General features: G+C 41.2%; 1 protein-coding gene across 2 annotated transcripts in view; it reads right to left on the bottom strand.

Annotated features, from left to right (window-relative positions):
• Positions 1 to 13866, bottom strand: part of LOC109930469 (syntaxin binding protein 5L) — a 438683-nt gene that overhangs the window by 3578 nt on the left and 421239 nt on the right. For both annotated transcript variants that reach the window (XM_048602948.1, XM_048602947.1), the window contains 3 exons: positions 13689 to 13854; positions 10102 to 10213; positions 6379 to 6599 (listed from right to left, as the gene is read on the bottom strand). In XM_048602948.1, the coding sequence (XP_048458905.1) occupies positions 6379 to 6599; positions 10102 to 10213; positions 13689 to 13854 (499 nt within the window). The remainder of the gene's footprint in view (positions 1 to 6378; positions 6600 to 10101; positions 10214 to 13688; positions 13855 to 13866) is intronic.

A 13866-nucleotide genomic window follows, 5' to 3' on the forward strand; every position in this document is an offset into this window, starting at 1 on the left:
CTCTATCCCTCTTCTATCCGCCTCCCACTCTCTCCCTATTTATTTCAAAACCCCCTTCCCCTCCCCCTTTTCTGATGAAGGGTCTAGGCCCGAAACGTCAGCCTCTCTGCTCCTATGATGCTGCTTGGCCTGCTGTGTTCATCCAGCCCTGCACCTTGTTTACTCAGTAAGGTGCCATTGTTTTGAGTGTGGGTGCTTCCAAGATGCTTTGAATTTGTTTTTCTGATAGAAGAGTGTGTTTGTGATGGTGAGGTTGTATTCAGTGCATTTTGTGAGAAATAGGACTCCATTGGAGTTGCCAACACCTTCCTTTCCTATGGTGCCATTCTAATGGTTGTGGCCTCCACCAATCCTGGCATTGAAGTCTCCTGGAAGAATTATCTTGTGCTCCTTGGGGGTGCTTGTTGACAGTATGTCAAGGTTGGCATAGAAAGTCTCCCTTACTTCCTCTTCTGAGTCAAGGGTTGAGGCATAAGTACCCACAACTATAGCCATCAGATTAGAACATACAACATAGAACATAGAACATACAGCACAGTACAGGCTCTTCGGCCCATGATGTTGTGCTGGACTTTTACCCTAAACTTAAGGTCTATCTAACCTCCACCCCTACCTTATATTATCATCCATATGTCTATCTAATAGCTGCTTAAATGCCCCTAATGAGGCCGACTCCACTACCCTCTCCAGCAATGCATTCCACGCCCCTACCACTCTCTGAGCAAAGAACCCACCTCTGACGTCTCCCCTATATCTACCTCCACTCACTTTAAAACTATGCCCCCTTGTAATAGCTACCTCCACCCTAGGAAAAAGTCTCTGGCTGTTCACTCTATCTATACCTCTTGTTGGTGAACATCAGACAGATGGTCAATCAATCCCCACAGGAAGTTCAGAGAGGCAACTGATGAGCTGGTTCTTAATTGCGAAAGAATTCTGGGCTCATAGCTGCCTTCCCTTGCCAGAAGAAGGTAATAACCAACTTTTACCTTCTTTAGTTGCCCTTTGTCTGTAAGGTGGGTTTCAGAAAGAGCAGCAAGGTTGATCTGGCATTTCTTTAGTTCTGTGGCTATGATTACAGTTCTTCTCTCAGTTCAGTCACTGTTAGCTGGGTCCATCACGGTTCTTACATTCCAGGCTCCAAAGTTTATTATTCTTCGCTTCTGACCACATGTGGGTGATTCCTCTGGATGTGGTAATTCAGTCAAGAGTTTTCAGGCAGACTATTTTTAGGGCATCTTTTCCAGTCCTTTACTGGGGTGAGCAGAGCAGATCTTAAACAGGATCTGTTTTGAGGAAGGGTCACTAGATCTGAAACATTCCCATTCCTCGCCACAGATGCTGCCAGGTCTGTGTTTTTCCAGCAATTTCTGCTGCTCAGTCATGGGCACAGCTGTTGAAATGCTCTACCTGCCTCATCCAGAGCAAGACAACTGAATCTGACAGCCACAACCTAATGTGTCAGGTTATGACTAGGGGCTTCCAGATTTCACAATCCTGCCCCCTCTGCCACTAGCTGATCACCATAGGACTATTGTCTGGGATGTAAGTAGGACTGGTGCCTCTTGGGAGGATGCCTGTGGGTGATATCTTTTAATGTGGGGAAGCTGGTGCACAGACAGCCACCACATGAACTTTGGCAGATAAGGGTCAAACCCAGTGGCATGGAGACCAAGATGATTGGCAGCCGTTCTGTTGTAGCCTTCATTCATTTGCCCTCACAACCATTGTGGTGCTCTAATTTAAGTTCAGCTATCAGCCTCCGCCTGATTCACCGTTGAGGTCTTTATGAATCGTGTTTTGTCTGGAACCTACCCCTTGATCTTACTGTCATGGGTAACCCTTCAGGAGCTACTTTCTAGAAGGTTTAGCTCTCGGGTTCCGAGGCATGCATAAGCCTCTCCACCCGTGACCCCCCCAAACAAGGTTGTGATCCTTGGAGAGGTTATGTAATAACATTATGTAATTATGTATTATGTAATAACTACTGTCAAACCATCTATCCTTCCCTGCAAAAAATAATTTCAGGTCGAGTCATATTCAAGAACGTTAATGTTGCAGATTTTTAAACAAAAGTTAAATTTTTTCTGCTTCTGTTTTTCCATTAACCCTGTGTGTATCTTTGTACAAGAAGCAAAATAATTATTCAGATGTATTTTATATTCACTAATTTTCTGTGTCAATGAGGATTCTTCAACAGATTTGTTGAATACTTTCTTTGATTTCTCTGCTCACAGATGTGCTGAGATCAAGTAGATGTGGAGATTACTAGTAATCTCACTTGCTTTTATCTTGTGCTCTAAGACAATTCTGTTACCTGTACATTGAATACTGTCTGGACTATCTCTGGCTGTGGATGTCTGCAGTATACACTGTCCCTGAGGATACTTGCTCCTTATCTTTAGCAAGGCTCTTCATCTGTAAACACTATTTACATCTGCACATAGTTTATCAATTACAGTTTTCTTTTCCTATGCTCAATCTAAGATGGTATCTCTTACTGATTCCACAGTCATTTGTTCAATTGCATCATGATGTACATAAATCTCACCATACCACATCACTGACAAGCCTGCTAGAGGTCCACGGATGTGAAAGGTGCACGGTAAAAGTTGTTCCTTCACTGCTAACAGCAAAATCCATTTCATGGAGTTTCTGAAGCAGAAAATCCTATTTTGTGAATCTGAGTCACTGTCACGCTAATTTATTTGTGTCAACTAGATGTTTTATAAATTTGGAACCTGGTATTGTAGAGGATGCTGCCACTTTTCGTGGCAATTTGTCATCTTACCATATTATGTGTTGACTCATCTGTACATGGATGACATCACTGGTTTCTACTCTGATCCGCTGTCAGTGCATAGACTCATGAGCATCTGTAACCTGTTTGAACTGGCTTTGGGAGCTAAGGTAAATCAAGGCAAGAGTGACACCATTTTCTTTGGGAGCTGGGCCAACTGATCCTTTAGATCCTTCACTGTCGGATCAGATTATCTGAAGATGCTAGGTATATGGTTTGGAGGGGCCCAGGGGCATGTGCCAAAACTTGGGAGGAGTGTATTGCCAAGGTGTGATGGAAACTGGGGCAGGTGGGAACACCCATTGAGGGTAAAAAGCTGGACATTCGGTGTGAGGCACTGTTTCTGTTGTTGTATGTGGCACAGGTCTGGACTATTCCCCGAGCCTGCGTCATTGTAGTTACCCAAGTTGTCTTCCACTTCACCTGGAGATCAAATATAGACCATGACCACGGGGATATCATGTCCAAAGCTCTGGAAAAACAGGGGAAGAATGTACCCAACATCCCACCTTTGTGTGTGGCTGCATCAAACTGTGTGTAGACTCTCAGTTCGCAAACACCGAGTGTCACTAAGTACTGAGGTTCTACCTGTTCCCGATGTTGCGCATGATAGGTCTGCCCTCATTGCTGTGGAATGCTCCAAGTAATTGGACAATTCCATATTACCTGTTCCCCATGGAAAAAAATCTGCAAAGGAGAACATCTTTGACCACAAGTCCATCAGGTAGTGGTCAGCAGGTAGCATCCGAGACGCTGTGGGAAAAGGAAAGAGCTGATTGTTTTGGGTGGTTCCCTGAGCAGACAAGTCACTTGGCAGAATGCCTCCTCATCAGAGCTTTCCAACAGCATCTAGATGACACTTGGCTGGTGGTAATAAGGGACTTTCTCTACCACCACACACTGCCCTTGAAGCGGCTGTGGCGATTAGGAGGTACAAAAAGACAGACAGTCACACATCTCCTGGAATGTAGAAAGAGGTGTTAAGAGTGATGCAGTGGTTTTTGTCAAGGGTCATTCTGAGTGATGAGGAATCTGCAACCCCAGGGTGCACATCAAGACCAATATCAACTGTGCTTGGAAGACCATCAACTCAGTGAAAGATGCTCTTTGTTCTGTCTGAAACCTGATCTTCCAGTGCAAAGAGTTGACTTTGACCGATTTGTTGTAGACTGGCACATTCCGAGGTCCAGGACTACGTGCTGAGGGACGCACTAATGCTTGGACCATCTGTTGCCAAGGCACATTGGGAAAAGACCACCATCAAAGGTCTTTCTGTCAAATTATAATGGGGCTTCATTCAGTCATCAGACCCTCTCATTGCCTCAAACATATGTAAATAGTGTCCTGCATGAGTAAGAAATGCCTTTGGCATTTGCAACTGCAGGCAATGTCAGATCCAATGTTTGTTTATCTTAATATACAAAGACTGTACAAAACTGTTTTAGTACCTATGTACAATGACATTTTTTGAAGTGAATAAGCATATTTTTGCAATAAAAATCATTACCTGTTGACCTATCATTGGCTATACCTTCGAGCTGAAGTATGGCGTGTCAGCGCGCATGCTAAAAAGAAAGTAGTTCTCTTGGTATATTATAATTACTTGTCTTTTATTTTTATATGGCTCTTTCGGCATTTTATTCAAAGATGGGAATCTTCTTTTGAAGGTTATATTTAATGTAAGGAGAATAAACCCGTTTTGTTGGGGCATTTTCTGTCTAAGTAAGTTATATTTCTTTTGAAACTCCTAACCTGTTCATGACTCACAACAAACTTCTGCCGATGAGCTTCTGCACCCAGCAGCTGGGAAATATTGGTAACAGTTTGGTGTAACTTTAACCTGGGTGAGTTTGGGTTTGGCTAAGAGCTTAGATGTTAAAGCTTGAAATGCCCAAAACACACTGTCTCAGTAAAATTTGGAGGCCAACTAGCTGAACACATAGTAGTGGGGTGGGAATCCAACTCGGTCCCAGGTGATGAATTGCTACTTAAATATGCTAATGAGGTTAAAACCTTCAGGTTTAATTGTGGGATATGGGTTTCCATTCACTGGGAATTCCAGCAAGACATGAAAGCCTCAGAAAGGCAAGTCCCTCCAGTGTGTACACTGTGCACATGTGCATGGAGAGGGAGAAGGAAGGAAAGAGAGAAAGAGATCAGAACTGTTTTCTCTACACAACCCCAATATCTCCAGACAAAATCATACTTGGGATGGGACTCTTTTGGACCCTCCTGGATCAGATCCTTTCCCTAGTGTCAGAATGAGGCACCTCTGGAATTGCACGACAACTTTGGGATCAGGACTTTGACTTTCTGCATGAGTTGATGACTGGACGGCTTAGTCTTGTGGCATCATCCAGGATTTTCACTGCCCAGCAGAAAGCAAGCCCTTTGATCAATTAATTACTTTCCAGTGGAGAATCTGTTTGGGTCAAATGTTACACTGTAGGGTGTTGTAGGAAAACCCAGATTTGGATTTTCTCATGAGCTATTGGACTTCTCGAGCAAGTAAAAGTTTCCTCCAGTACTTCAGCTTAGAAACTTGACAATGAAAGATTAGGTTAAATTTGTGTCCTAGCTCTGCAATAATTGTTAGAAGTATAAAGTTTTAATATGGTTATGATTTGGGACTCTTTAAGGTAAAATGGAAGGAGGAAGAAGTTCATATGACCTGGTCAGAATTCTGCTGAACAATTCAGTGGCTTGGGTTGCTGCGGAGATGAAAGGGTCCCTAAGTCAAGAGGTTTGTCGAGGAGGTACTAGATATTCACACCCATTGAAGAAAAGCAAGAGCAGGTGTGCTGACTGAGGAGACTGTTCATCTCCAAGTCTCACGTGGCAGTGTTAGGAATATTAGGCCTTATAAATGGTTAATTTAAAATCTGTTTAATTTCAATTTAGAATGCAGTTGAGGTCTAGAAGATAGCTAATTATCAATTCTCCCTGCATATGTCTGGCGTGATTCAAATTGTCACAGAAATGACTTTGAGAGGGGAAGAGTCTACAGAAAGTCATTGTAGAATTGTTCTTAACATAACACATCACTGAACCGCTCAGTCTGCAAAAAACTGAGACAGGAAGAGGGGATAGCAGGAATATAGAGTTGGCTATCCTGTACCTGAAGCAGAGAAAAATGATGATTCTCTTGTTCATTATACAATGCAGGTGGGAGCTTTCATTCTGATTGAAAAGAATGCATTTGTGAGAATTTAAAAGGAGAATGGAAGATTTACTTAGGGGCAGTTAAGAGTCAACCACATTACTGTGGGTCTGGAGTCACATGTAGGCCTGACCAGGTAAGGACAGCAGATTTCCTTTCTTAAACAAAAAGGACATTAGTGACCCAACAGGCTCTTATGACAATTGACAATAGTTATGTGGTCACCATTGTGCTTGTTGTTTCGTTACTATAGATAGTGAAATTTGAATTTTGTCAATCTATAGCAAGGGATTTTGAATCAATGTCTCCAGATCATTAGCCTGGGTTCTGAATTCCCATTCCCACAATGCCATCATCTCTCCCTTTTACTTAGTCCATTTATTGCAAAGGCGAAAGTTCTTTAAACAAGTGTTTTTACCTCATGTGCATGTTTAGAGAATGTCTCTGCACTCGCCATCATGGCTGCAGTTCGGTCCTCCAGTTCGCCCAGTCTCTGTCCACGTTCATCCAAAGCAATCCGAGCACGGGCTAGATCTCCAACAACTCCAGAGGCTGCACCTTTAACTCCCTCAAGTCCACCAGGTCCAGGGATATGCTGAGCAAGAGTCCGAGATGCCTTGCCTGCTGAAGCTTCACCAACTTAAGAGTAGAAATATTAGGAAAATATATTTACTGGAGGGCTTTCAATAATCCAGAAAATAAATGTCTACATTTACACTGGCCAGAGAGTGGTAAAACTTGCAGCTGGACTTTAGATTTTCTTAATTTCTCCTGTAGAGTGTATCGGCACGTCTTTTCGGAAGCTATGTCAAAGGGTTTAAATAATTAAATGGACACTGCATATGTTTTTATTATCTTGATGTTTGAAACAGTAGCCAAAGTACATTTGCAGGTTGATTCTAGTGTTTGCGATAATGAAGCATTTTTAGCAAGAAAAGCCAGATTTTTAGGGGATGCTGGCAGTGTAGTGGTAATATCACCACAGTAGTAATCCAGAGGCCAAGGGAAATGCTCTGGAACACAAATTCAGATCTCACCACAGCAGCTTAAACTCCATTAATAAATCTGGAATAGGGTGAATAGCATCCTATACATCACCATAAACATTCATTCTTTCCATCACAAATCCACAAGGCTTGCAGTATAATGGTTTACCAGATTCATTGTGGTAACTCACTGAATGTCTTTCCACAACATCTGTAAAACCCATTACCTCCATCACCATGACAGACAAAAGCAGCATTCATTTGGGAATGTCAACTCATGCAAGTTTCGCTCCATTGCCACAAACACACATACACACATTATTCTGACATTGGAATTATAACTGTCATTGTTACCAAATTAGAAGCTAAAATCCCTTAACAGCACAAAGGATGTACCCACAATACATTAACTGCTACAAGTCAGGGTGGTGTTTCACTACAATTAAAAAAAGCAGTAAAAATGTTAATTATACATTAAATAAAAACATCAGATTTGAGAAACTGACAAACAACCTGAACTAGTGCATCTCAAAAAAGACTGGAGCTATTGCAATTTGAAGTATTTGTATAATGGTGTCAGAGAGAGAGAGAACTTGAACCATGGATAACCCATTTTTGCAATTGTTGGTAGAGAATGGATGTCTATATTTATTCCAATAAAAGAAGCCGACAACGGCTTTGTAAACATAAGTTATTTTGAGGGCCAGGGAATCTGGACAATGGGCAATTAGATCTGTTAAAAATATATATTTTTCAATTAGGTTACAGAATCAAAGCGGTATACAAAGTAAAATAATTGACATCTGTTTGAGGAAATCTCAAAGCATTCCACATGGTCATAGAGATGAGGTGAGGGAGAAAAATATTTTAATTTAACTGAGTGTTTGCTCATAAAGTAGGAAATTCCAGTTTTTGTATGCTGTAGCTCACTGGAACTAGGTGAGCCAAAGGAAACCAATGTTAGTCAGATTTTCATCTCAAGATGAGAAAATACAGACTTTGTTGCTCACTGTTTAATGTAAATGAGGTTTGGAATTGGAGGAGAAAAGCAGCTGGAAGATTTGCCATGCTCAGAGCTAAAAGGGAAAGCTACAGATATTGTCAGAATTTAGTGGATGTTTTCTCTCTGCAAATTATCGCAAAGTGTTGGGAACAGTGGGACCAATGGCAGTACAGAAGCTATAGGAGCATGGGCATTATTAGGGAATAGCTCTGTTCCTGGTTTTAAAACACAAAGCAAAAATACAGTTAAATAAAATAAAGAACTGTGGATGCTGGAGATCTGAAACAAAAATAAGTTGCTGGAGAAACTCAGCAGGTCTGACAGCATCTATGGTGACAAAACAGTTAATGTTTCAAGTCCAATGATTGTTCATTGGAATACAATTAAGCCTAAATTTGAGCTGAAGAGTCCATGTACTGAAGATTTAAAAATAATTTTGAAGATTGCTTAGTCAAAAGTTGTTATAAGGAACCTCATGAAATTTTATACCTCCAAATGCTGAGGAGAATCTAAATTGAATTTCAAAGGATTGTGACATACTTTGAGGGTTTCCCGGAAGAAGGGTAATTAACCTTCATAGATTAATACACAGCTTTTAAAATCATTGCATACAATAGCTTGTTTTAAAGCCAAGAAATTACAGCATAATTCAGTTAATTACTGGGTGTTTAGATTTCTCCTTTTAAATATTAGTGGTCATAACAGGATCACAACACCATCACCTTCATGAAGGCAATTAAAGATGCTGATCACTTATTTGTGAATGAGTTATAAAAGAAATCCCTTGTCCCTTGTCCCTTGTCTAAAAATTAAACTACCTCTGAAGCCTGTTAGCACTTGATTTGAACATAAGAAATAGGAGCAGGAGAAGGCTGAGTCCTGTCCTGCTATTCAGGTTTCATCTTGGGTTCTAACTCTACTTTCTAGATGGTCACATAAGGGCCTTGATTTAAGGAGAGGCTATAAATCTGCATATTTGACTGGTGTACATACAATATTGCTGAGGTAGAGGATTCCAAAGATTTTCAGTCCTTTGAATGAAGAAATTTCTTCTAATTAATTGGTTCTTTGTCCTGAAACTTGGCCAAGATGGGTGGCTGTACTGTCAATCCTCACACAATTCAGGGACTAGATATAGTGCAGGTGGGTGGCTACTAAGAACCAGGTCTTGCTTTTGATACTCCTACCCACTTTCCCCCACACTGCCCAAAACCCAGAAATGCCCCTCCAACAAAGCACTTACCTGAAGCCTTGGTCCTCTTGATCTTGGTTATCCTTCTAGTAGCAGCCACAGCCATTTCATCAAGGAAAGTGGCATTGAGATAGATGGTCAGCTATGATCTAATTGAATTATTAAGTAAGCTCAATAGGCTAAATGGCCTACTCCTATTCCTTTGTTGCTATATGTCTGTCACTTTGAGCATGTAAGCAAGGAACCTAACAAAAATGAACGATTCACTCAACATCTCAGTATCTATCCTGTCAATCCCATGCATAATTTTGAATGTTTCAATCAAAGCACTTCTCATTCTTCTAAACTCTAGAGAACCTAAACCAAATTTACTCATTTCCTCATCATTGAGCAACATGCATCCTGGGAACCAATCTAGTAAACCTTCACAATACTACTTTTGAAGTAGGAATATCCTTTATTAAATATGAAAACCTAATGTCCCACAGGTGTGGTTTCACACTCTGCACAATTGTAGTCAGACGTATGTCATACTTCAACCTCCTTATAATAAAGGCCAACGTACTATTTGTTTTCGTAATTGCTTGCTGCACCTACACTGCAAATTTTGTGTGTTCTTTAGAATTCGAATAGATAGATATCGGAACATTCACTCACTATATAGCAACATGCGTACATTTTAAAAAAACACAATTCACTTAAAGAAAGGAAAAGTAAACTTAATTTCAGAAGAGGGGAGAAAGGCAAATTGGTACAAAAAAAGGAATATTACCTTTCCATCATTTCATTAAAACACAAATTTGAACACAAACTTATTCTAATTTTCTTTATCATTTTTAATATTTTAATGGCATGGAATCTTTTGGTTCCTGACCAAAATCAAGTAGAAAAGGAATGTTTAATTGATAATAGTTGGGAAATGTTGTGATGACATGTTACAGCACCTTCTGATCAACTTACATAATTCTTCTCTGTCAAACGTTTGTCCACTTCCTCCAAACAACCCCTTTAAGAAGCCTCTATTTTGGGCTTCTGGGGTTTCAATTGGGGTAAACAAATCTCCAAGCATTTCCTGAAAAAGTGGAAATTTAGTGTCAATAACCTCCAATCTCATGAATAAAGAAGGCAGCTGAGAGAAATGGTATCAACTGGTTGCAATTATTTTAGCTGCTATGACAATTAATTGTAGCAGTTGAAGCAACGATAAAGGAGACAATTTACTAGAATTGTTACTGTGGCCTCTGGTTGCAAGGCTTGAGGCAGGGCAGCACCATAATTAAACCAGTGAGCTTAAGTACTTGCTATAGTACAGTGAACTCATTTTCTCATGTTCAGCAGTCAAATGGTTTAACAACAGTAAACCAGTAAGTAACTTCAGATAAGCCACTTCCAATTAACATGAGTGATATATATATAACACTGTACTTAAATTCATGGAGCTTTATTTGATACATATCGTTTTCAATAAGTCATTGTCTTAAACTGAAATAAGCAGTTATTATTCCTAGAGATGCTGCAATGCATAGAATGCCATTTAGCTGGTGTTGTCTATTGAAACCACAAATTCATAATTTGCATGAAGCCAGAAATAACCATTTGATCTTGATTTTCCACCAAACTGTATCTCCTTACATCATAGAATCATAGAATTCCTATAGGTCAGTCGGCCCAACAAGTCCACACCGCCCCTCTGAAGAGCATCCCACCCAGACCCATTCCCCTACCCCTGCATTTCCTGAAAAAGTAGAAATTTAGTGTCGATAACCTCCAATCTCATGAATACAGAAGGCAGCTAAGAGAAATGGTATCAACTAGTGATGCTGACTGCCTGTCCTAGAGTCCTCACCTTGCCTCATATCCCTACCCAGACGAAGCTTTGGAAGAATATCGGGACAGTAGGACCAATCTGAAACGAGGAATTAAGAGGGCTAAAAGGGGTCATGAAATATCTTTAGCAAACACGGTTAAGGAAAATCCCAAAGCCTTTTATTCATACATAAGGAGCAAGAGGGTAACTAGAGAAAGGGTTGGCCCACTCAAGGACAAAGGAGGGAAGTTATGCGAGGAGTCAGAGAAAATGAGTGAGATTCTTAATGAGTACTTTGCATCGGTATTCACTGAGGAGAGGGACATGACGGATGTTGAGGTTAGGGATAGATGTTTGATTACTGTAGGTCAAGTCAGCATAAGGGGGGGGGGGGAAGTGTTGGGTATTCTAAAAGGCATTAGGGTGGACAAGTCCCCAGGTCCGGATGGGATCTATCCCAGGTTACTGAGGGAAGCGAGAGAGGAAATAGCTGGGGCCTTAACAGATATCTTTGCAGCATCCTTGAGCACGGGTGAGGTCCCGGAGGACTGGAGAATTGCTAATGTTGTCTCCTTGTTTAAGAAGGGTAGCCAGGATAATCCAGGTAATTATAGACCGGTGAGCCTGACGTCAGTGGTGGGGAAGCTGCTAGAGAAGATACTGAGGGATAGGATCTGTTTACATTTGGAAGAAAATGGGCTTTTTAGTGATAGACAGCATGGTTTTGTGCAGGGAAGGTCATGTCTTACTAAGTTGATAGAATTCTTTGAGGAAGTGACAAAGTTGATAGACGAGGGAAGGGCTGTGGATGTCATATACATGGACTTCAGTAAGGTGTTTGATAAGGTTCCCCATGGTAGGCTGATGGAGAAAGTGAAGTCGCATGGGGTCCAGAGTGTACTAGCTAGATAGATAGAGAACTGGCTGGGCAACAGGAGACAGAGAGTTGTAGTGGAAGGGAGTTTCTCAAAATGGAGAACTGTGACCAGTGGTGTTCCACAGGGATCCGTGTTGGGGCCACTGATGTTTGTGATATACATAAATGATCTGGAGGAGAGTATAGATGGTCTGATTAGCAAGTTTGCAGATGACACTAAGATTGGTGGAGTAGCAGATAGTGAAGGGGACTGTCGGAGAATGCAGCAGAATAGATTGGAGAGTTGGGTGGAGAAATGGCAGATGGAGTTCAATCCAGGCAAATGCTAGGTGATGCATTTTGGAAGATCCAATTCAAGAACGAACTATACGGTAAATGGAAAAGCCCTGGGGAAAATTAATGCACAGAGAGATCTGGTTGTTCAGGGCCATTGTACCCTGAAGGTGGCAACGCAGGTCGATAGAGTGGTCAAGAAGGCATACGGCATGCTTTCATTCATCGGACGGGGTATTGAGTACAAGAGTTGGCAGGTCATGTTACAGTTGTGTAGGACTTTGGTTCGACCACACTTGGAATACTGCGTACAGTTCTGGTCGCCACATTACCAAAATGATGTGGATGCTTTGGAGAGGGTGCAGAGGAGGTTCACCAGGATGTTGCCTGGTATGGAGGGCACTAGCTATGAAGAGAGGTTGAGTAGATTAGGATTATTTACATTAGAAAGACGGAGGTTGAGGGGGGACCTGATTGAGGTCTACAAAATCATGAGGTATAGACAGGGTGGATAGCAAGAAGCTTTTTCCCAGAGTGGGGGACTCAATTACTAGGGGTCATGATTTCAAGGTGAGAGGGGAAAAGTTTAAGGGAGATATGTGTGGAAAGTTCTTTACATAGAGGGTGGTGGGTGCCTGGAATGCGTTGCCAGCGGAGGTGATAGAGGCGGGCACGATAGCGACATTTAAGATGTATCTAGACAGATACATGAATGGGCAGGGAGCAGAGGGATACAGATCCTTGGAAAATAGGCAACAGGTTTAGATAGAGGATCTGGATCGGTCAGGCTTGGAGGGCCGAAGGGCCTGTTCCTGTGCTGTAATTTTCTTTGTTATTTGTTTTTACCCACCTAACCTAAACATCCCTGGGCACTATTTAGCATGGCCAATCCACCTATCATGCACATCTTGGACTGTGGGAGGAAACCTGAACACCCGGAGGAAACACATGCGGACATGGGGAGAATGTGCAAACTCCACACAGACAGTCGTCTGAGGGTGGAATTGAACCCAATTCCCTGGCACTGTGAGGCAGTAGTGCTAACCACTGAGCCATCATGCCACCTAAGGGCATAGGGAAATCAAAATCAAAAGACGTCCAGGTAAAGGCATTAGATATAATTTGTTCTGAAATAATATTTGTTAACTTTAGTATTACTTTGAACATTATCTTATGGCACAAAGTACAAACTCCTTATGTGGCGTTCTCTTACAGTTCTGTGAGGTAGGTTGACTGATATTTAGATATCGTTCTGATCAGGTGAAAGTTATTTTATGGCTGCTTATTTGAATGTGATGTAAGACTGAATCATCAGGTATCATCATTTTGCACTAAATCATTGAACTTCAGTTAATATAAAATTCTTACCAACTGTTAAACAACATATACTACACTATCTATAGTGTTTCGGAAATATTCAATATTCAGTACAATATTCATGTGAATTAATGAATGTATTCCACCAAGTGGTGGTGTATCTTTTCACAAAAAATTCACCAAATTCCTTTAGCTCACTCACTTCATGAATTATGAAACTAATTAGAATTCACAATTTCTGGTGAGAATTCCCAAATGGAACAGCAGCCATACCTGAAGGTTTTCACACATCTCTTGGCTGTAAGTAATTCGCTGGATTTCAGTGGGGGAACTTAGATACAGAGCTTGTCCACCATTTGTAAAACAGAAAGTTCGTGCTATTCTCATATCAGTTAAAGGCAAGTAGTTTACATCCAACAATGGGCGAAGACTTGGCAAGCTATGGTTTAAA

This window comes from Rhincodon typus, chromosome 11 (assembly GCF_021869965.1).
Source record: "Rhincodon typus isolate 14 chromosome 11, sRhiTyp1.1, whole genome shotgun sequence".
NCBI lineage: Eukaryota > Metazoa > Chordata > Chondrichthyes > Orectolobiformes > Rhincodontidae > Rhincodon > Rhincodon typus.